The sequence below is a fragment of the Anas acuta genome, chromosome 5, assembly GCF_963932015.1.
Source record: "Anas acuta chromosome 5, bAnaAcu1.1, whole genome shotgun sequence".
Classification (NCBI taxonomy): Eukaryota; Metazoa; Chordata; class Aves; order Anseriformes; family Anatidae; genus Anas; species Anas acuta.
This window is the reverse complement of record NC_088983.1, coordinates 48,136,122-48,161,082: the sequence shown is the minus strand read 5'-3', so window position 1 is coordinate 48,161,082 and position 24,961 is coordinate 48,136,122. Positions and strand designations below refer to the sequence as shown.

The window sequence follows — 24,961 nt, the reverse complement described above, 5'->3', positions numbered from 1 at the left end:
ATACTGAGAAGGGGCAGTGGCCTCAGAGCACTCTAGAGGTGTCCTGAAAGGCTCAGTCTTACCTGGCTGCTCTTTGCTTTTCACCCTCTTTGTGGAAGAGAGAAAATACCATGTATTAGCTCTTAGTAGCCTTAACAAGCTTTTAAAACATCAGGAGACTATTGGTCTGGGAAAATCCCGAGTCCTGGCTTTTCTAACTGTTTGTTGAAAAAACTACCCAGAAAGATTAAGAAAGTCCTTCAGCATATAAAGTATGGCTGTGGGAAGGGGAAGATTTTTTATTTTTTTTCACCAGAAATTCAGATTTAATAGTATGCATTCATTAAGTAATTAGAATCTGTCCTGATATCAATGTATTTTAACTGCTAATGGACAAATTGACTAACGAAATACCCTCTTCGTTTAACTTTATTTTATTTTTTTTATGTAACTTCATATTCAACCAGTATCTGCAATAATAATCTAGTTTTGTTGTGACTCTAGGACTGCCCACAGTACTCAAGGAGTGGGCATACAGAGGTTTTATATAGAGATGAAATTACGTTCTTTGTCTTGTTTTCTTTAGAGCATAGTTTTGCTAAGCAGTTTATGGAGATAGTTTTATAAAGTTTCAAATCAAATGGGCAATGGGTGATGTCTCTGAAATGTCATGTGTGTAGTTTTACTTGCTTGGTTTATTGAACTTTTCATTTTTAGGAGCTCATAGGGGTTTTGTGAGGGTTTATTTGTGATTTGTTTGTTTCTATCCTTTTTCACACAGACAGCATTGATTATTTTAGTCCTGGTGTCACTCTTGGTTTCTTTCACATGAAGATGTCCAAAAAAATCACATTATCGATTTTATAAGAATGTTTGAAATATTTCTTCGTAAACACAGAGTGTCTGGAATGGAATTGATTTTCTTAAAAGAAATGCCCAGATCTCATTAGTTGTTGGCTGATACAGTGTTGTTACTACTGTTATGTACTGCAGCTTGGAGGAAATCCCTGCTTGCTCCTGAGCACTATAAAGACTACAGTGTGGCAATCCACACCTTGTGCAGCACTGTGCTCATCCTAATAAGTTTTGCTGCTTCTCATCCTAAGATGTGTTGTGTGCAGGAGTTATTTTCTTTAATTTCTGTCAGTTGTTAAAGGTATGTATTGTAAGCTACTCTCAGAATGCAGACGTTGAAGGGAAGTTGTTTAGCTGCACCTCAGTAACTATATGAGCACAATAGGAGCTTTGAAATGTGCTGGTATTTATAAGGAAAATATTGTATGTGTTAATATTGTCAGCACTGAAAGCCTGCCTATAGTCTGCTTAGCAGCTATAGCGCAACATTCTGCATCTGCAAAGCTGGTTCCTCAGACTGGCAGTTGGGTAAGGAATCTGAAATGGCCAACACGGAACATAAGACAAGATTGCCTGGTGTTCACACTACCCTTGACATTTGGCACATTTACCAAAGGCATATGGCCACTCAGCTCACAGCTCAGGTGAAGAAAATCTAGCAAGCCCTTAAGTAATGTGTCTGCAGTTAAGATAACTTCTAATTGTACTTCATGCAACTATGGCTCATCTCCTTTCATTACTGTTGTTTCTTCCAAGTGGTTCTTCTTGCTTCTGCATGCTAAAAATGCCAGAAGTTGCACCTACTTACGCAGGAAATATACTAGAAAACTAACACAGAAAACAGAAGTTTTCTAAAATGTCTTTAACGTCTCCTTCTTCCAGAGGCGGGCAGCTTAAAATGTTGATCATGTTCATTCCAAATATCCACAGTAAATGTGCATTTAAATTGAACTTGACTTATGAAATCTACAGGAGCTTTCTCATCTCTGTAATTTGTACTTTCTACAAAACTGATGAGACCTCTTCTCCTCTCCTGCTAATTTCTCTTCTTCAGTTTTTTGGTAAAGTCCATTTCATTAGGCTTCTGATTATGTATTTGGGAAACTGCTAATTCCTTTTTTGGCTAATGATCATTCTGCTTCACTTTATCTCAGAGTGAAAAGTATGATGGCTTCTGTTACATCAGGAATAAAACAGATGGCCTTTGCCACAAAACCGGGGGGAGGAGGGGGAAGTCAGATCTCTGAAGCTTATTTAGTAAAGTAAATATTGGTAACATGAAATTAGATAAATTGCTTAACTAAGAATGTCTCTGGATTGTAGACTACCCATTTTGAGTGTTTTGTATCTACAGGCAAAATTAGAAATAGCTATGGATAACTAGCATTTCAGTTTATGACATTTCTTCGGTAAAAGGCTTTGAGCAAGAGATGTTATTGCTACTTTAGTTCTGGGAGGAACATCCTGCTGATCAGTCCTGAAAACACCCATGTGGAGTTGGCCTACTGCTCTCAGCATTTAACATCTGTCAATTGAGTTTGTGATTGCGAGTCAAGAGAAATGAGGACTTCAAGTTTAAAAAAAAACACAAAACATCACTCTGAATCTGTGGTAGTTTCCATAAGCATCCTATAGAGGTCTGAGCTTTTGTAGAAGTATATGCATGGAGTTTTATTAATAATCTGAGTTGTTATTATAATCATTTTTTTGATAACAAAATGCACTTAAACCCGATGAAACTAAATTTAGTTACAAATAATAGACTGTGAATAGCAAGCCTACCTTTAGCTAACTTATTCCTGTTTCCCATTTCTAGATATGGCTTTTTCAAACAATATTATCATAATTTTTTGACATCATAATGTTAATGAAATGACATTATCAAAGTTGTCAACTTCAGATTATGTGACAGGGGAGAAGCTTATTTAAAGGCATTTATATGTCCTTTCTCTCCTAAAATGACTGTAGTGTTATATGCATGCCAAAGACTTGTAGTGCTCTGGTAGTCCTGTAAAGAGTAATTAGTCTGTGATCACAGAATCACAGAATTTCTAGGTTGGAAGAGACCTCAAGATCATCGAGTCCAACCTCTGACCTAACGCTAACAGTCCCCACTAAACCATATCCCTAAGCTCTACATCTAAACGTCTTTGAAAGACCTCCAGGGATGGTGACTCCACCCCTTCCCTGGGCAGCCTGTTCCAATGTCTAACAACCCTTTCGGTAAAGAAGTTCTTCCTAACATCTAACCTAAAACTCCCCTGGCGCAACTTAAGCCCATTCCCCCTCGTTCTGTCACCAGTCACGTGGGAGAACTGGCCAACCCCCACCTCACTACAGCCTCCTTTAAGGTATCTGTAAAGAGCAAGCATAATTGTTTAATCAGTTCGATCATTTTGAGTGTAAAAAGAACTCTTCAAATCATTATCACTGTTAAGTGATTATTTCTTGTACTGTGTGCTGGATTGTGGTAAATAAAATGGAACAGGATTTATTTATTTATATATTTATTTATTAAGATACAGAGAGAGAGGATTAGATTTGCATGGTTTCTTTGAGGATTAAGTTTGAGTATGTTGAGATTCAATTCATATGTGAGAAAGAGATAAGGAGAGAGGGAAAATGGTGAGAAGAGGGAATATGATTATCAGGTACAGAGAGATGGCTAATCCAGGTTGGTCTAATATACTCAACTACGTTTTTTAGAATGGAATGGAATAAACATCTTAAGTACATAACTCAATTAAGTGCATCCCATGTTTGAGACACCTGTACAGAACAAAAATTCACTGATTCAACATCTTTCATTTTTTCTTCTCTCTTCCCCCCCCCCCCCCCCCCCCCTTTTTTTTCCCTCCATTTTACTCTGTCAGATTTCTGAAAAAGTTTTTATCAGGTCAAGGCTACATTTTCAGTATAGTGTTGCAAGCTTTAAAGTGGTTTTGGGAGGTTCACTGAGTCAAGCCTTTTAAACTACTTTTCTTTAGGATGGGGGAAGAAAAGTGTATTCCATTTCAAGAGAACCCCATCAATCACGATAGGTTAATAGGCTACAGAATTAACTCTCCATTATCTTCTTCTTCATTTTGCTGGTGAGAAACTCTTCTAGTCTTCAATGATTTACAGAACTGTGCAGTCTTCTGGGAGCCCTAGCTGCTAGCCCACTTTGCTGGTTTGTCCCTTTGGTTTGACGCACCAGTACATGATAGCTCAGAGGTTGGCCTCTTCCCATATGATCAAGGATCAATTCTAATTACAGCTTTTCCCTTTCTTGGGTGAGAACCTACAAAGCTGACTAGCACTCCCCATTCATTGGCCCTCTGGACCGGACCACTGAATTCTTATATTTTCAAGAAGGGAATATTTTGAAACCTCCAGTTGGTCATAGACTTTTTTATTTTAAAGTATCTACAGTTGTAAAGAAGTATGATGCGTAAAAGCTGAATCTTCCCCAAGATCATTAGTCCTCTTCCAGTTAACCATTAAGTTCAGTGGGGATTGTTGTTACTGATTGTATAAAACAAAGATTATGCACAGAGATGTGCTGTTGCTGGACAAAGTTAATGGTGCTCTCTACTGAAGTACAACTGATGCATAGATACAGAGTTGGTAACTGCTGACTCTGTAATGTATCTGAATTCCTGTTTTCTTCTCTTGCTAGCCCTCCTTGTCGGTCTGCCTCCAGGAATGTTTTTTTATTTTTTTTTTATGTGGCTAATATGCCCACAGTATTTGATTTCTTCAGTTATAATATTTTACAAATCTCATAACTAAAAATCTCATAAGTACAAAGATGCAACATAATTAGTTTTTTCTTATTAGTTTATAGGCATTAAGCATGATACATAATGGAGTTTCAGGAACATATCAGTCTTAAGAGAATTCCTTTCCATATTGCTACTTGCTTCCAAGAATTAGTCATTTAGACTTACAGAAAACATCTGGAAATGTCTTTTGCCATTCCTGCTTTTTTGGCCTTTGGACATCTTAGAAAATATGTTTTGACATTTCTGTAAAAGTTAGCAAATGTACATTTTTATTGTTAGACTTACAGACTTAAAGCTTGAATGCTTTTTCAGCTGAACTACTTTAAAACAGGTTTATTGCCTTCCCTTTGTCTTCCATGGTAATCTTTGGCATGCTGTTTACACTCCCTGTGCCTCAGTTACTTAATTCTCCAAATTGCAATGCTATTCTGAGGAGAAATACCCTGAAGATTTAGACGCTCATAGTGACTTTATGAATGTTGAGCTACAGTAATGAGTTTCTCTTTTACTATTCATAGCAATCATTTCTATGATGATCTTCACTTAAAGTCAGAAAATATCATCTGACTGGTATTATTTGAGCTGATTGATATATATATACATATATATATTTGTAATACTTACATATTCCTACAATTGCATATTCAAATATTCCAAATCTGTGTATCATAATATGCTCTTAGCTTTAATTGTCCCTTAAGTGAGAATGGATTTTGAACAATAAAAGGAGAAACAACTATTCAGTTAATTCAGTGTAAAATTTAAAGCCATGTAATCTTCTAGTGATCTGTTCATGACATTGTATTCGTAAGGGTTTCAAAGTGTGTTATAAATAAAACTTTTAAAGGGTATGCCTTCTGTCATAGAAGAGTTCTTAAATTTTTACTTTGAAAAGCATTTTACTGTCACTTTTAAAATAAGTTCCCAATCTAGATTGGACTAAAAGTTAGAAAATGAAACTTGAAAGGGTCTAGCTTGAGATGTAGATAAAAGATTGTCACATTTGAGAAGGAAGACCTACTTTCTGCTGCTTTTCTTCTTTATGAAGACTTCAGCAAATGAAGAAAAGACATTTAAGTGCAAGCGTTGGAGCTAACAAACTGAAAGCTAACAAAGGATAATGTGTAGTCCAGCTGACTTTTAACACGATCTTTCAGCGTTCTTAATTTACACGTATGACCCTTCTTTTTCTTCAAAATTTGAAATTGGGCAATGAAATTGAACATGTATGTTAGTTATCACATATAAGATATAAAAGACAGATAGCATTATATATTGATATGCATCCATACAATGCATTCACTTTTTTTTTTAGTCTAATACATGAACTACTTCTGTGTAATTTTTCCATGTATCTGTTTTTACCTTCCTCTTCAGAAGAGTCACGGTCACTGAAAACATGAAAACAGAAGGAGCAAAGACAATTTATCTGCCACTTTTCTAATACGTTGATTTAGTGTCTAATCTGCAGCCATTTAAAAGGTTTACCCTGAATGAGGAGTAACTGATTTTGAAAATGTTGATATAGAAGTAAATAACAAGATGCACTTTCACCACATTTTACCTCTCCCACTTCTCATTCTGGTATTTGAGAAACTCAGCTAGTCCAGGGATGAACTGGTAAATCAAGAGCCATTTTTATACTTGCTTTTGCAAATACCCCATATGTGAGCTTCATATCAACCTGGGTCCAGGTCACGCTCTCCCTTTAGGTACATTTAACCAATTTCAGGTAACTGATACCTTCGAGTTTATTTTATTATTTAACTGGTGAATTACTTTATCTGTATGTTACCTTCAAAGTCAAGTTCCTGTCACTGGCAGTTCAGTTTATTATTTAACTACTGTATTTCACTTTTTCTGGTTTGCACATCTATAGCCTACAGTAATGCAAGTGCTTGTGCTTAGTAGCTTTTGATGGACTAGAAATTTACGCTTCCTTAATCACATATTCATTAATATCCATGTGTAGTAATTATATTTTCAATCAGCACATCTTTTAAATACACAGATAGAGCAGTTACCACCCATACTTTCAGGTTTGCATACAAAACCCTTGCACTGCACTAGTATTTGTCTTATATGGGTAACAAAATGCCAGGGATGTGCAGTATACGTATATAAAATGACATGAACTTGCTGCTGAGATTCATTAGACCTGACTCTTCTGCAGTTGTAAATCTTCCCATAACTGCTGGAATGAGAGAGTGAAGCTAAGTAGAGAAAAGGAAAAAAAAAAAAAGAAAAAAAGGAGTTGTAATTAAAAATTAAAATACTTAAAGGAGAGTCTGTAGGATAGCCAGAGACAGTATCTGAATGGCTGAATTTAAAACCTAAGGTATATTTTTTCTGTGGTTTGATTAATGGCAGATTAAGAGTCGTGTGCTGTTACGCTCTATATGAGTAAGGTTTGGAACAAGCAGTGCCAGGTTAGGTCCTGGCCTCGAGCAGGATCCAGTCTACCTGACAGACTCTTACATGTGTTGTTTGCTTCATTGTCATTCGCTCCTTCCCATAGGCCCATTCTTCTCCCAAGTAGTTTCTGTTGATGCTCTTCCTGTCTTGTTTCACACCGCTTTCTCTGCCAGCCTTAGTCTAAGTTGTCTTTCATTTCCCCCATTCTGGCTTTCCCATTGTATGGGTTCAAATTTAACTAATTAGATGTTATTTCCAATGGTGGCACGATGGAAAGGAGAACCCTGAGCTTGTAAGAAAAACTGTTTCTCTGCCTCCTGAGTGCTTGCTTCACTGTATGTATTCAGTACTGGATTGGAAATAGATTGGAGTTGTGGATTGGAAATAGGACTTGCACACAACAGAGACCTGAGTGCAGTTAAAAATTTAAGAGGTCTTTTCCTCCAGAAAAGTGCTTCTTCCTTCTCAGGTCCTACTGCCTGTGGTCTAACTGCAGTGTTTGTTGGCTGAAATCACAATGATTTCAAGTAGACTTGTCAAATGTGTTAGTGGTAGCACGTTACTGGCATACATACATATAGCATAGATGCTGCATCTCAAATCTGTGCTTCAAAATTTCAAACAGCACTCTTTATTCACTTGCCTCACTCATATATAATTACAACCGTTTGGGAGACATTTTCTGTAAAACCTAGCATAGATTATAAGAACTTGCAAAACTCTCCTTACAGTCCCAAAACTGGATCTTTTCAAGGTTGCCCAGTGTTTCCACTTATGAGTAGCACTACAATAGTTCATTCTTCAAGAGTGAGGGAAGGGGCAAAATAATCTTTTTGTCATACAGTTCAAGTAGTCTGGAAAGACTCTTTGCCTTTATGGCAAAGCATTTGTTCATACTCAACAGCACAGTCTCTTCTGCAGATCATTAGATGTTTTCCTGTGTGATAAGAGGTAGGAATGCATAGAGTGCAAAGCAGCAAGAGGACAAGAAAGCTAGCTGACATGGATGCCAAACCACTCGTGTGCCTGCAACGTGGACCAGGTGAGATGTGCACACTGTAGGACAGAGGTGAAACATCAATAGTCTCAGAGGATCGGTATGTGCAGTGTAATACAGCCTAAAGTACTCGCACACAGACAGAAGAATGTATGCCATTACTGCTGTATACTACTCAAAGTTAATTTGGGCGCTGAATTCCAATTATCTTTGTAAGTACAGACCTACCTATGCCTGACGTATGCCCTGGTTACAAATACATGTTTAGTAACACATTAATAAGCCTTTATATTTACATCTTTTTTTTTTCTTTTTTTTTTTTTTTTCCCAAGGATCATTAGATCTTTAATACAGATCAAAGGATTCACTTCCCTATTGCTCATCAAAATAACTAAAGTGAAGTGTCTTTGATCCATAATGGAACAACAAGTTTTCATGTACACTGAATTTTCACTGCAAAATAAATGTGTTATTAACTACATTTGTGTTTTGCAATTGATACGGTCTGACTTCATTGTGTGCTTGTTACATGAAAGGTATTTTTAATGCTTTTTTTATTTTTTCCCCTCTTATAGGCAGTAAAAGAGTGGGTTTAAAAAAATAGAGAAGCAGTTTTGTTTTTAGAACACTACAACAATATATAGAAGTGATAGCTGTGCCACATTTCTAATAGCTGGGTTGAATCATATTCTTTTCCTCTAATGGCATGCGTAATTGCTCTAGGTTTTCAGGCGTCCTTCACCCGCACTTATTTAGATTAGTGACTGATGCATTTCCATGGAAACCTGCATCAGGGAAAAAAATCTCTTGGTACAGTGTGGAACTGAAAGGATGTGGGCTTGGAGTCTCAGCCTGTAACTTGTGTGAAATAAGACTTCCTGTTTGCGGTCATCTTGATTTGGGATTTCTGTTGCTGTTCTTTAAAAATAAGAATTGTTTTCAGCAGCATTTTGTACAAAAATTGAGAACACTTGTCAAATCCTACATTTCTTGAAAAGCTTCAACTTTTTAACATATTTAAGATAGCAAATTTTGAGATTAAGTGTCTGGGATGTTTTTCTTCATGAGGATGCAGAAGCATACAAAACTGAAGTCAGCTGGTTAGAAACAATGGCTGAAAAGTCAAGATCTATGAAGAGAGTTCATTTTGGAGGTATTGTATATAGCTGTAATGAAGAACGATGTTTTTTTGAAGTGGTGATGGGGAAAACGGTAAGATTTTGTATAGCGAGATTAGTGACCTCAGTCAGTAAAATGCTTAGAAAATATGGGTACTTTAAAAAAACTTTGTACAGTCATATATTGCTTTTCTTAATATCTGGTACGTACTTAATATGCACTGCCTAACATACGATATCTCTTTAGTAGTCTTATTTTTGATTCCTTCTTAGGAAAACTTTATTCTCTTAATTCTCAGCAATTTATTCTAATTTTTAGGAGTGGTTAAGGTTGCAACAGATCATAGACTTTTGAATGTGCTCTTTTAAAGCAGTTACTATTATCTGTCTTCAGAGTGTTGAAAGGACCATTTATAGGTTTTCAAACAGAAATATTTTCAGATTTTGCTGCTTTTAAACTCCAGTCATTGTAATTATTTTGAATACCCAGGTAGCTTCTCCAAACCAATGGTCAAATTACAGTATTGGATGTGGTAGCTGTGGCCTGATTCCAGTGATACCTGATACCTGTGATATTTAACTTAGATTGAACAGCCATCAATATGAAGCATCTATAGGTGTATCTGTATATTACTTTCATACTTTTATTTTCTATATATTGCATATTACATTATTATTTTTATAATTATATCTGTATATAACTGTATCTGTATTTTCTGATAAATTATCGCAGTTCAGTACATAATGCTCTTTTCTCTATCTTCCTTAAGAGCAATGTGGGGTTCCTCCATAATTTTGCTGTTGTGATACCTTTGCCTTTTGGATGCATTCAGGGGTGTGGTGAGGAAGGAGTTCTTCCTGCTGAGCAGGGAACCATGCGCATCTCAGCATCAGCTTGTTCCACCCTGATCCTCCCCTCCCTGGGCCTGTGTAAACTCCTGTACAACATTGCTTAGCAACATTCTGCTCTGCTAATCTGAGCCATTTGTTCGCACTGACTGAAGTCATAATATTAAATTATAAGTTATTCTGAGGCTCTTACAGTAAAAGTTGCTGAGTATTCCTCTGCATGTCTATTGGTTTTTGGTAATGGTATCCTTTATCCACAGTGGAATTCAAACTGAAAGCACATGTGCAAAATCAAAGCAGAGGGGGGGAAAAAAAAAAAAAAGATACTGAGTGAAGACTTGAAATTTTGGCTTTTACTCAATTTTTCTTTAGTGTTATCTTGTTCTTAAAGTCATCTGCATTTTATAACCTTTTAAGTACCTGTCACACCATACTTTTATGATGTTAGGTTGAGCAGCTTGAGCAAGATTTGGGAAAAGAGCTAAGAAGAGGTGCCATCTGTATAGGCAGGACAGGGTGAGAAAGTTGTCTTTTGAGACATTTTTACGAATGTCTGAAATATTCCAAAAAGGTTGAAGGAGAGGGGAATGAAAGAAAACAAAGCATTCCTATTCCTTTGCCTCTTGCTAAAGGAAAGAGAAACCAGTATGCTTCTGAACTGGGCAAATGAGTCCTCCATGGAGCTGATCTAGCAGAAAGTATGAAAAACCCCCTCCTTGCATCCTGGAAGGCTTATCAGGGCAGTCTGAGACCTGCTTGATGGCAGGGAGAGGAGGCCTACATGCAGCTGGAATTGCTAGTTGGCTGCAAAGCTGTCAGAAAGACAGGTTTGAAACTACTGCGTGTGTTAAGGAGAGTTACGGTGAAAATGGTTGGGATGTTCCTTGAACTTCTCACATGTCTCTTGTGCACAGCAGATGACTGCTTCTCATGTATTCAAAATGTTACCTGTTATTGAAGTGTGAGGATTTGACAGGTCGTTGTTCCTGAATAAAGCTGGCAAGGCTTTGTATTTGAATGAGGCTTCTGCAAGGAAGGAAATTCAAGGGAAATGTTTGTGTCACCATTGTTGATAAAAGTCCATAGTAACTCTTGCTGAAACTTGCTGTACGTGAAAATTAATGATATTTAAAATTGAATAGAAGAATGGCTTTTCAGGGACTGTTTTTGCTAATGCAGCCCAAAATAGTTCTCCATCTGTTCTTTCCACCTTAGGGTGCAGAATGACCTTCTTCAAAGCAGTTGGTTATCTTGTGTGATTGTACAGCCTGCGTGCTGTAGACTAGACCACAGCTTCTGCCACACAAACCAATGCAGTTTCTTCACAAACTTCTAGTGGAGTCTCTCTAAATCTAAAGCAAAGTCACTGAAGGCTATCTGCTACACTGTAATAAAAAATAATATTTCTACTAGGTTATAATTCAAGTTCCTGTAGTATATTTGTAACTGTGTGAAAATGATTGACAAAAATGTATTTTTACACTTCCTAACAGGTGACCGTGACCATACCGATCCAGCTTCAGTTGGCTTTGGCTTGGCCTAAAGCTGCAGAAATTTATCTCTGTAGAAGAAGTAAACAAAGTCTACTACAAGTTTAGAGGGTGGTGATAGCTATAAGAAACATAGCATTTAATTAATGAATGAGGTAGATGTCAAATTCTAAAATATTACTTGGATTTTGTTTTCTTTTTAATTTATCTTTTTCAAGGATTTTTTTCTTTGGGTTTTCAGCTTGGATGTGGTTAAAAAGAAGGCTTCTTCCCTGTATGTATGAAAGATTGATTTTTGTTTTCCTTTTTCCTTTTTTTTTTTTTTTTTTTCTTTTTAGGGCTATAAGTAGAAATATAGGTAAACTGAACATTGTGTTAACATACCAGCACTGAGCACTACAAAGTCCCCACTTTGTTCACTTCACATCCATAAGCCTGTTGTCTCTGTTTGCAGTGTGCTGGTTTGGGACTTTAAATGGCCTCTGCTGCTCACAGACAGGTATTCTTGATTTAAAATGAGGGACATTTACTGAAATACTGAGGTTAGTGTTTGTGAAGTTAGTCTTTGCATTAAATAAGGCATGTACAGAAGCATTGGAAGACAGGGATTGCAAAATTAGCATTCACTGAGTGTGAAGAGTAAAATTGCACTGTTGAGCAAACTACTAAGTGTCATGCGACTCCTGCTCTTTGTTACAGGCCATCATTCTGGATTAAGCTGCTGCTATTAGTCAGAGCACTAAAATAATTCACAAGAATATTTTCAGAAAAATATGGAATAAGGTGTTATGATTACAAACTTTGGTGCAACAAATCAGTTCCAAAGAATTGGATCATCACACCACCTCAGCTTTGTAGTTGAACAAGCCATTCTGACCTTCAGGATAAGTAAAATGTTTGCAACAGATGATATTGCCAGCTGGCAACAGACCAAGATTTCTGTGTTCCATCTAAATTGGAAAAATGAGTTGCCTTATTACATGATAAGGGCAATTTGAAATCAACAACAAGAACTATCCACGATAAAGGATTAACCAAAATGCATTTAAGTTGCTTCATTTTGGACCAAATTTCATAAAAGTGGGCTGTTTTAGCAAAAATGTAAATATGTTTGAATGAATCAACTCCATGCTCGGTTACTAGAGTCTCCATGGTGTCTTACTAGCACAGGTCAACATCCATCTCTCTACAAGCAACAAAGTCTGTAAAGTCTAATAAATCTTGGGGAAAGAGAGAAAAAAATGTCCTCTCCCAATTCCTCTCCTTTGATGACATCACCCAGACCCGTGTCTGTGTCTGTTCCAGACACTGAGTAATTTAATCCTCCGTTTCAACTGGGACCATGGACAAAAAGCTGCCTTGCAGCATCTGCAAGCAGTAGGCTGATTAACTATTCTGCTGCAGATGGGTCATAAATGAGGGGCAGAGGGAATGAAGACCTGCAGAAAGCCCCAGGATAGCTTCTTAGGGAAAGATCAAGTGATCACTACATTATTTTGGAAATATTCTGCAAATAAAGGAAGAGCCATGCAAGAATAAACCCCCGTCTGCTGTGCCTGCTTCCCAACGGATTATCAACAGTTTGCATAACAAAGGGAAGACCTAGTTCTGAAATAAAGTCTACCTCAGAGATTTGCCTCAATGTTAATGCACATATAAGTTTGCTTCTTCATGAGATGAAAATACAAACAGATGAAGTTATGTTCTCAGTCAGATTTAAACTTTAGCAACAGAGTTGTGTCCATAGCTGGTGATCTTGTTACAAGGATACTGATTCCCCATATTCAGCTCTGTAAGCCTTATTAAGTTTAAGAGAGTAAGAAGCAAATGTTTCAGCAACTGCTTGCTATTTTTTTAGTGTAAGTGAGCTTTTTGATAAATTATAGGGAAAACTAATGACATGGGAAACCACAGTTCTTAAACATAACCCCCCTCTCCAAGGGATCTAACTTGCATATTTCAGTTATTAAGGCTTCTCTTGCAAGCAAACGTGCTGATTCGGTACATTGATCAGCCATTTCAGCATCCTTTGTGAGTAAGCTAATTCACTACGTTCCAGCTAATCTTTCTCTGAGGATGCATGAGGGAATCAACATCAGTCTTCCTTTCTTTTTTAAAGAACTTGGCGGGGTGAAGAAAAAAAAAAAAAAGCAGGGGCATCCAAGGATTTGCTATTCCAGTCAAGGAGTCATCCTTGAGACATTTTTATGCCTATTCTCAAATCTGAAAACTTCAAATACCACATAAGATTTGCTATTTCTCAGCTTCAGCTGAAAGAAAAATTGGCTGAGAACACCACGTGAACTGAATGCTGAGATTTTAAAAAATCAACAAGCTTAAAAAAAAAAAAAGTGAATTATGAATTAAAGTTTTTCTTTAGTTTACAGTTTATAATGCTTTCATCAGATTTTTTTCTCGATAATGATAGTTTACCCCATTTAATGAAGCAACAATATTATTTCAAATTTCCAAAGGCATGAAAAAGACAATTGTAGTTTCTTCTGAATTCTTGGGTGGTACATACCTGAAGATTTGCATTTCAAGAATTTTAATACCCCTTCAACAGAAGTAGGCTTTATTTGCATTCACTGAATGTAAATCATATGAATTTGTTATTCATTCTAGCTTCAAAATTGCACATACTGGTATTCAGGAGAGAGGGAAGTCCTGGTTCAGATTTTAAATACAGCACACTGGGGGGATTGTTCTCTGATGCTTTCAATACACCAACTTCTGGTCTTAAAAAAGAAGGACCCTATGTTCAAATATTTAGAGAGAAATTCAAATTTAGTGACAAATTTATCTTTCTGGTTCACAATTTTACATTTTAACATAGATGTTCAGGATACAAGATATCCTGCTCTGCTTGATTTGTTGGAGAATCCCTGAACTTTTTTTTACACCTCAAATGACTGTTCAAAGAAAGAAATATAAAATATGTTAAACTATTGTATTATAGGCCTGAAAAACCCTTCTGCTTTTCAAAATCTTACTGTTCAAAATTTTGTGGAACATCTCTGTTTTGATGAATCTCAATTTTCTAACCGGGAAAGGGAATAAGGAAATGGTTTTGCTGAAAAGATTATTGAAACTTTACCATATGTGATATGAATGATCCCTTCCCTTCCCTTCCCTTCCCTTCCCTTCCCTTCCCTTCCCTTCCCTTCCCTTCCCTTCCCTTCCCTTCCCTTCCCTTCCCTTCCCTTCCCTTCCCTTCCCTTCCCTTCCCTTCCCTTCCCTTCCCTTCCCTTCCCTTCCCTTCCCTTCCCTTCCCTTCCCTTCCCTTCCCTTCCCTTCCCTTCCCTTCCCTTCCCTTCCCTTCCCTTCCCTTCCCTTCCCTTCCCTTCCCTTCCCTTCCCTTCCCTTCCCTTCCCACTAATGTCTGTTATCATGAAAATCTCTTGTTACTCAAAAGCAAAATGCATACTGAACTAACAATGTGTTAAATGAGTAAAAGTATGAAAGTTGTGCTTACAATACATTTTCTGTGAAAGGAATAGGGTGACTCTTCTATGCAAAATTCTTTTGGCTTTTGAAACGTAACATTTATTTCCTTAATACATAGTTTCACACATTCTATATTTTGTATTATGACCTAAATCTAGGATTTACAAAGCTTTACTTGTGCTGAACCTGATAGTAACAAAGTGGGTACAATTTGCAGTCATTGGCCTTTGTGTGAAGCAAGGGGTTACTTTAATTATGGGATCTATCTTTCATTAATCTGGTCACATAAAACAGCATTTTTCTGACAATCACGTAATACAGTTGTGTTTATCCCACAGCAACACAGACTTTTGAAGCAATGATGTGCTTAGTTTATTCAATAAATGGGAAACACAGCTTGAGCCGAGCTTTTAGGACAAGAATGTCCACTATGTTAGCTGTTTTTGAGATGTAGTATCCAACAAACCTGCTGCCTATTTCACACGTTGCTTCCTCTACAGTAGAATTAATTCAGCATCATTTAGTATGGCAAATGTTTTGAATGTGCAAGTTATTGGAATAGAAACATAAATGATATCCACTGTGACATTTTCAATCCCATATACCTTCTCTCCACTTTTTTTTTTTTTTTTGTAGGGTCAACATTTTTTGTAATATAATTAGGTCAATTTTAGGAAAGGCTATATGGTACTATCTTATTCCTAAATAAGTGTATAGAAAATGGCTAGAGCAAGTGGACTTCTATTAACGTTACTTACAGTCTTCGTATGTGGCAGTAACAAAGAATTTCAGACCTCTTTTCTCAGCTCTGAATAACTTTGGTCTAACCCTCAACATAAATAGCCCTGAAAGCATTTTTGCCCAGGAAATGTAAGAGGGGTTAAAAAAGCAAAAGCCTTAGCCTCTTGCTACTGCTGGGTGCTGCTTTCTGTCAGCCGCATGCCAAGTGCTGTACCTGGCCCTCTCTTAGCGAAGAGCATCTCCAGCTCTCTCTGTGTCCCTTGAAGGTGCTGTTGGGGAAGGAGAAAGAAAAGCTGCATATTTTCGGATGGTGCTAAGTTGTTTGATTTGCTGTGGCCAGCTGAGCACCAAAACGAAGGATTCTGACTTGGCACCAATGCCACGCCAATGCCGCACCAGGTGAGGCGGTTGCGTTTCCAGTCCTCGGGTCTGCCTGTGCACGTGCCGATGGCTCGAAGCCCTTCCTTCCCGCAGGGCTGGCAAGCAGCCCAGTAGCGTGCCCGCCGGCACCGCAGCCCCGCACAGTTTCCTAGGAAACACACAGCCGCCCTGCGAGGAGCCGCAGGGGAGAGAAGAAATGAAAGCAGCTGCTTTGGGATTTCTTTCCCTAGCTCTTCATGCTTCTAACCAATATCAAGTATGTAAGCAAGCTGCTACGAAGAACAGTACCGGTGTCTGTTGTAGTGTGCTTACAAGAGTTACGTGCTAATCATGACAGACACAGAGCGAAAATTGAGGTATCTATCTGTGTGGGTTAGAGTCCACATTTTATTTCTTCCTTTTAGTGTCAGCAATATTCAGCTTTTGATAATGCTATCTGTAGGCACTGCTGGAGTCCTGTGGTCAGTTATGAGGCTAACACCAGGAAGCCGCAGGGAAGTTATATGCGTATTTCTCAGTTGAAGAAAACTATCGTTCCTTCTGAGGTGGAAGAAAAAAAGAATATGTTTGTTTTATTTCTGCATCTTCTCAGTGATCACCTTTCTTTGACCCTAAAAATCATATTCAGAATGTCACGATTTGAGTCCGTTGCATACTGAGAAGTCTGCAACATTAAATGTTTCTTATAAAGAAAAAGCTAAGGTTTTATTATTTCTATTACCACTGTTGCACAGTGCAAAGGGCTTATTTCTGCTGCAACTCCATTGGCTTCAGTGGTAAATGGACCAGGAAAAAAATGGCCACGTTATTTTGTTCCTTGTAGACTCTCTATGGCTGTCATGCTAGGACTCAGGTTGCTCCTAGGTGATGGTGTATTAATTGATGTGAAGAAAATCTCTTAGGCAGTGCTTTGTTTTGTTTTGTTTTGTAGCAGAAAGTCAGGAGATTTGTGGTAATGATGTGTTCCTACAGAAGATATTTTCTGTAGCTGTAGAGAAAGCCTTGCCTTTTGCATAAAATGCCATTTACTCTGTGAATAGCAGTGCGGTACTTCGAGGACAGAGTTGTTAGCTGTGACCTTGTCCTGGTGCTTCATACCCAGGCATGTCCTATTGCTGTATCCTAGAAATGATGAAGGCCTGTAGAGAGAATCTTCTAGCTAACTAGAGATAATAGAAACAAATGTGTTGGAGTTACAATTGGGGCTTCTCTAGAAATCTAGATATCTTTTTTTTTTTTTTTTTTTCCCTGATGGTGTAAAGAAAACTAGAGCATTTTTGCAAATGCTGGTGCTTTGGTCATCCTCCTGGAATAACTTTTGAACTGATCCAGTTTCATGCAGTGACTTTTTGGCTGTGGTGACAGATATTCATCTCAGTAACAATGAAGGAATATACACATTGCTAAGTAATGTTTTTCTAGACCTTTTTGTCTGTGTCTTCCTGATAGTCTTTCTAATCTGCAGCAAGTTGAAAAAGAAATCTGCAAACATTCCACAGGTAAAGCAATGGTGATAGACAGAGATATGAGTCTTAGGTGGTCGTAACTTGCTCCAGAGTTCTGGTTGAAAGTAATGACCTTGAAAAACAGAGAGGACATAAGAATGCACAAAAGTCCACTGAAAGCCAAAACTAACCTCTTGGTGCTATTATACCTGTTTATTTTGTAATTCTGTTGTGAATTCATAGAAGCATTTGTTAAACAATTGTTTATAGGTTCTTTGTATTCTTTAGTCAATTTTTTTTTAAAAAAGAAGCCTTAAAGTGGCCTTTTTTATTTTTTTTTCTTTCCCCAATATCCTGTTCATTATGATGACAAATTCCTAATCCTTTCCCCTTATGGGTGTGTGTACTTATGCTGCGTAATAGGACAGACTAGAATCTGAGTCAGGCTTTAGGAAAAGAAGGTAATTAAAGAACTCTAGGGCTTACACAGCAACCTGGGAAACATGCCACTTAGCCTTGAGTTCAGGGATTTGTATGGCTAATGGTTTCCCAAATAATCCCTGTGAATATGATGGCACACAAAGAAGTGGGGGAAGGTAGAGGGATGGGAGAGGCAGGGAGCAGATACAGGCTGCAGCTAGAGTGCTGGCTTTGCAATACTAAGTAGCTGAACAAAGCTATCTGCTTTACTGTGTCTTTCCTCCCACCCACTTTGTATTCGTTAATAGCACTGAAATATCATGCTATAGAAAACAGTTTCTGCAGAAGAAACATCTGGCTCCTTAAGGCTCAAGCGGTGGCATTAAGAGCTCCAAAATATTCGTCATCATACCTTGTTCTTTTAATTATTTTTAACCGACTGCTGAAAATAGGCCAGTGGTAAACTGTAAGTGGAATCGAGTTTTAAGTTTTTCGATGTGGCTTCTGGTCATGTCTCAGGATGTTAATCTGATTTTTAGGATGATGTGAAAAAGGATGTTGCTCGATAGGGAATAGACTGCAATTCATGCAGGTCTTTTTCCTTCATGTCATAGCAGGTCATTGAATTTTGAAGCTAACCTTCTCAACTTAGTGATGAAGGTGTGACCTATAAAATTCACTGGACTCTTACAGCACATTGAGAGGTACAGCCATACAGTGAGCTACTTCAAAGCCAAATCTCTTTGAGCAGGTGTCATGTAGCCTTGGGTACAATTGCTGCTCGCTACACTTACAGCTCTTACTCCGTTAAAGGCAATGTGGTGTCCTCCAGCCCTGAAGCTACTGTGCTGCCTGGCTGAGCTTTGTTTGTACCTAGGTAGGTTCTAGGTTAGTCCTGCTGCAGGCTGTGCTCTTCTTGGCTTTTCCAGAAAGGCAGTGGGTCAGGGCAGTAGGACCTAGAGCCTGGGGTAAATGTTAGGTGTCTCAGGCAGAAAATACAGCTGGTAGGTGAATGACAAAGGAAGAGAATAAACGTAAACAAAACTATCTAGTAGGATTCATATTGTATAAGGAACTTTCTCCTTCTTTGGCCATCCTGTAGGAAGGATGCTGGCTGGTCTTTCCAAAATCTGTGTATAGGTATATATTTCTATTTTTTCTTAGTACTTGTTAGAGGCATCTCTTGTATCTTCAAAGTACACCACTATGAAGTAACTTGCTTATTCTGTCAGCCAGCTGCAACCTGCATCTTTATTTCCAGCCATAATTCCTCTGTTTGGGTGTGTACTTGTATTTATGTCTCCAGCTTGGAATATGCCGAAGTCCCACAATCCAGTTTGAGTCAGCTGTAAAGGTTAAAGCGAGGAGAGAGACTTCTTGTCAACTCTTTTTTCACAAAGTCTGATTCCCAGAACTTACTTCTGCACTGTGCTCCTTGATGGTGTTTAAAGCCTGTCATCCTGCACTGATGTATTATTTTTTCTCTCTGCAGACTAGCACTTGGTCATCTGACATCACATCTCAGAGTAGCAGCGTTTAACGTCCTTAGAAGTTGTGACATAGAGATGGCTTACCTTGAGGGCTTTGTCTAGCTTGGAGAACTAATAAAATCTGTTTTGATAGAGCAAGGATGGCCTTAAATGAAAAAATCCTGGGCCATGCAGATGAGAATTTCATGGTAACAACCTAAATCAGAAACTTTTCAATTTGCTCTTTGAAGTCTGTTAGGCTAACAATTTGATGGCATTTGAGGTCCAACCTGTATTTAGACCAAACTTTTTCCTGCCTCAAAACCCACAGTTTCTGTATAACTATCTTCCCTTGAAAGATAGAGCCAGAGACAAAGGGTTCATACTAGAGATACTCTTCTAAGGAAAATGAATACACTAAAATATTATTGTGGTAAAGGTTGAGTAAGACTCAGAAAATTGATACTTTTTGAATAATAAGTTTTGTAATACATAAAGCTACTGAACAATGTTCCTTGCTCTCTCTCTGTCTCTTTTTTTTTTTTTTTTTTGCGTAAGTTTTATTCTGTATGAATGCCTCTGTTGGAAGTAAATTTGTATGTTTTTCTGTCATCTGAAGAAGAACATGACAATGAATTACTTACCTCCTGTACAATATATTTGTCCTTCCCCAAAGGTGTAATTTATATGTGTACTTTGTGGTAGCCTTTCAGTGTAAGCCTTTAAGATTATGCTCTTTGCTGTGAAAACTGAAGCAAATGAATACTAGAGTAGCATCTGTATCTTTCCTGTAAGCTTGATTTATTGGTGCTCTTCTAGATACCCATTCAAATCAATAAGAAAGCATATTTCCAAGGAAGAGAGATGTTCAGCTCTGTTGTCTGTCATCCTGTAGATACTGTTCTAAACTGAACTGTTATAGCCATATTAAACCAGTATTAATGTTGGTGAATCTGATGGTAGAAATACTCGTGAACATAAATTTTGTGGTCATAATAGATTGATAGCCACAGGATATGGGAGCTGCTTCAGTGGGATGATGTGGGATTTTTTTTGGTGTTTTGATTTTTTTCCTCTTATAAAAGGTATAAATAGCAAATTCTAATATTCTCAAGGTTTTAAATTCATTTTTGGTGAATTTCTTGTTGTATCTTTTTCTTTTGATCATCATGTTTCTGAAATAAAGAGTTTCTTTTTTTTTTTTTTTTTTTTTTGCTTCGCTCCCTGTTCCACAGTTTGTTGAATTGTTTCCTTGTGCTACATAATTGTAGTACATGTTTTACAGCACTGTTTCTTGTGAGATTTGATTGATGGCAATGATTGTGGGTGCCTAGTTTTTCCCCTACCCCCTTCTCTATATGCCAAATAAAATGGCTGAAAAAGCTTTTGTTTTCTGTGTTGCGTGTGTATATTTAAACAACAACAACAGTACCGGTTTGGATTTTTTTGGCTATGTTTCCAACCTGTCCAAAATGTGTTGCTTATTTTTCTTGTTTCTTTCTTCTTGTATTTTGCCTCTTAGTCCAAGGAAGTTGTTGTCTCTGAGAATGGAGTTGGGATGTTCAAACTTAGAAATGAAATGATACATGATCTACAGATTCTCCTTGCTTAATTGATGCATGTGATGTGTTAAAAGAATGCCTCAGCTCCAAAGTAAAAATATTTTCAAAATTCCTTGAGACCATGTTAATTCGCTATAAATACTATAGGTTTTCCTTATTGATGTATAACAGAAGATCAATCTTGAAATGGCAAATGAAAGCAGTGCTTGATTAAAAAGCACAGGAGTATTGTTAAATGTTCCCTTTTCTTTGTGCAGAAACACGATCAGATAGAACAAAGAAACTGTTTAGACACTACACAGTTGGATCCTATGACAGCTTTGATGCTTCAAGGTAAGATTTTTTCTTTTTGGTTGCAATCTATTTACAAAACCTTTCTCGATTTTATTTAATTGTTACTTTTGTTTTAGAGTTTTGAGGGAAAGAGGGAAACAGATGACTAAACTGAGCTTCTAAGATATCATTCTACATCTAAAGTGTTTTTTTTATCAGTTTACCCTTTCATATGGGATGGGTATGCAAAGATAGTAAACAGCAAAGAAATAATGAGTATCACTGTTACGTTTTCATGAGTAGTGAGAGAGATCAGCATTTCACAGATGCTGTATGTTCCAGATGCTTACACAGTCAAGGACCACTTAAGCTGGGTATTTCACAAGATCTGGCCTTCTGTATCTGTTTGCAGAATCATACTTGCTGACAGGAAAAACAAAATAAATTTTTGCAATTTGTTGTTCTGAGCGATACCTTAGATCCTGAGTATTCATGATTTTTAAGCAGGTTCTTCTCCCACTACACTGCATGTACAGCTAGCTTCTGATAGGAAGGATGATTTTTAACATGCAGAATGTCAGTTAACTGTCGGTGTCCTCTTGAGAAAACTGATGGCATACTGGAATCTCTTACACTTTTCTCCTGACTGTCTAATTACAGCTTTTCAAGAAAAACACTTTTTTTGTAGGTGAAGAGCTCTGCAATGTGTAAAGCAATGATGGCAGAATTTCATGTGGTGCTATCTATTTCAAGGAAAAAAAAAAAAAGTTGTAACAGTTGTTTTTATTATGTGATCTTAATCTTTGTTCCGAGGGTTATGCATAGTTTGTATGCAATTTTGGGCAGTAGGGTGGAGTTCAAGTCAGCTGAAGTAGTTTGGATAGCCAAGACATCCTTCCTTGTTCCTGCTGGTTGGTGTGCAAAACTCCGAAAGGCAGAGTGTCTGCTTGTTGTCTGCTGTTTACTGCCTGTAAATATTTGAAAAATACATAAATCTGCAGTCCCACTGAGTTGTAATTTGAATGAGTATTGCAATGTTGGATGCAGAGGGAAGCTTTGGTGACACAGTGGGAGGGGGCACCAGATGGTGGGTTGGCTACAATCATCCCATTTTGGCATTTTGGAGGGTCTGACGTTCCTGTTCAGTATACAGTGTGCTGTAGGGCATCAGTTCTGGTTACTGTGACCTGGGATAAGAGAAATCCCATTTCAACATCAGGGATATTACCCTGCAATGGTCAGCCAAGCCACCAGAGCTTTTCACAGCTGGACAATGATATGATTGACTATGTAGTCTAATAATGATAAAGTCGCCAAAAGAAGCTCTTAAGTCTCTACTATGAAACACATAACTGTTCTGCAAAGCAAGTTAACTGATTACTAGTTATATTTCCAGGGAGTGGAGTTGGCTTTTTGTAAGATTTCGTGATCATTGTTCCATAAGCACTGTAGCCTTGTCTCTATATTTCAACATTAATGGATAGAGTTGTTTCAGTAATGCTAGAAGCTATAGCCACGTTATGTTACCTCAGAGATACCAAATAGTCCTACTTTCTAACAAAAGATGTTTTCATTTGAAAATGTCAGCTCCATCGAAACCATTTTTTTGTTGTTTTTATTGTTGTGCTTTTTTTTGTTTGTTTGTTCTTTGATTGATTTTTTACCATTAAGGTATTGTGTTTGTGCAATGCAACAGCAAAGCTCTCAAAAATTTACATTGTGTGATTCAGACTACAGCTGAGCAGGAAAGTTTATCAAATAAAATGAAAGTTTTCATACTCCCTAATTATTGAGAAATTAGGTATGAAATATATCTATAATTGTTCCTGATTCTGTCAACAGTATCTCTTAATTGTCTGAGAAGTATGAGGGAAAGCAACAGATTCCTCCTGTCAGCTTCTGAGTAAAGCAAGATTTTGGAGAAAACTAATTTTTACAGAGACTTAAATCCCAGTGGAGCCATTTAGAAGGGTAATAATGACGGTCCAGCAGTGCAACTAAAAAAGGGAAAGGTACAAGAGAAGGTAGAATTAATGGGAAATTCCGAGAAATACAGTTGAAAGGTAGACTAGCATAACATTTTTCTCTACAAGACTTGTAAAAATAATAAAAGCAAAACTAAAAACTGTTTTTGGTGACTGACTTTCCAAACCCAGTAAGTTGCTGGAACAGAAATAAGTTTTCTCTGAGGCATTTACAATAACTTGCTCTAATGACGTGTTTACAGAGTACATATACCATGATGAAAGGTAAACTTCTTTCTTCATCCTTTACAACACGCCATATAGCAAAACACTATTCTGATACTTTTTATTCTACATAAAATAGAGTATGAGGACTTGCTTTCTTAAAACTGCAGTAGCATATGAAGTTGAGTTTCAGATACTTGACTAAAGCTGCAGATCAGCTTTTGTGCATCCAAATGGTAATTTTACTGGCTCTTACATATTGCTGGTAAAGAAAAATAATTTGTATTTAAGTATGGCAGGAGCTTAGTATGTCTTGTTAGTATGTAGAGTACATTTATTTTCTAGGATGGGCTTCTTCAGGGAAGGAAATTGTTAAAAAGAGGCAAACGTGATGTCAAACAAACAACAATACTCAATATTTCCAAATTTGTGTGTTGCTTTGATTACTTTTTCTGTTATGGTTTCCTGTCAAAGTAAGGGAAGAATACAGTAAAAATGATATAACTGCTTGCAGCTAAGATTTAATAAACATTTGTTAGAAGGCAAATCTAAGAAGAGCTTTGAAACCAAAGTATTAACAAATCTGACTCAATTCCTTTCCAGAGATGATGTGGGGGAGTAAGGGGAAGTGTCTGCTCCCCTCACTTTCTCCTTCCTGCTCCAAGGAAGGCAAAAATTGCTGAGTAGAAATACTGTTCAGAAATCTATATTAATGGGCTTATTCACATGCAGGAAAATGCATTGTACATGGCATTTTTCATCTTTAGGAAAATGTGCAGCTTGAGTAATGGAGGTTCATTAAATCCTATTTCAGCTTTGCATAAGAAATGAGTTATCCATACATTAATGCTTCAGGAAAATGGATAGTATGCTTACTAACATGTAGAAAAGCAATGAGACTTCCTTGCCAGTACAAATAACCATTAAATATCATACAAATAGAATATTTGAAACTATCAAGTCTAATGTATTAGCTGGTATAAATGCTGATGGGATGCATTAATTCTGTTATGCAAAAGTGATGTCTCTTGCAGCTGTCAGGCACTGCTTCTGCTACCATTTCTTTACAGGGATTTCTTTACTGTTTTATTAGAAACTTTAGAGAACTAATTCCTTGCAATCAATTTCCTTTAATCTTATGCAGAGAGGCAAACACTGAAGGGAAGGATAGGCATTGTTGCAATTGTGGACATGGGCGAGTCTTATGTAGCAGGAGTTCTTATTGGACAAATGAGAGTAAATACATATCTCTGGACATTCATCTCATGTTGCAGCTCTGGCGGCTGAGCTGAAAAATTGGATGGCCAAAGCTTCCCTCTGCCTTGCCAGATGGAGCTTACAGGCAGCCCCATGCCTGCAGTGGCTGGAGCATGGCATCAGACCCCAGGAAACATTGTGGCCTAAGGCTCTGCTTCATGACATGCCTTATGGCCCCAGACAGGAGCAGAAAGCTTGCACAGGCAAAGAGCAGGTACAGCAACACAGGTGCAGGGAGATAAGATAAGACAAGACAGCACTACTCTGACACATCCCTGGAGTTTTGTGTCTTCCCTGTGTCTGTGGT

At 37.5% G+C, this 24,961-nt stretch overlaps 1 protein-coding gene across 8 annotated transcripts in view; it reads left to right on the top strand.

Annotated features, from left to right (window-relative positions):
- SHANK2 (SH3 and multiple ankyrin repeat domains 2) overlaps positions 1-24,961 on the top strand; it is a 352,365-nt gene that overhangs the window by 172,204 nt on the left and 155,200 nt on the right. For all 8 annotated transcript variants that reach the window (XM_068684610.1, XM_068684601.1, XM_068684603.1 and 5 more), the window contains one exon: positions 21,193-21,268. In XM_068684610.1, coding sequence (XP_068540711.1) covers positions 21,193-21,268 — 76 coding nt within the window. The remainder of the gene's footprint in view (positions 1-21,192; positions 21,269-24,961) is intronic.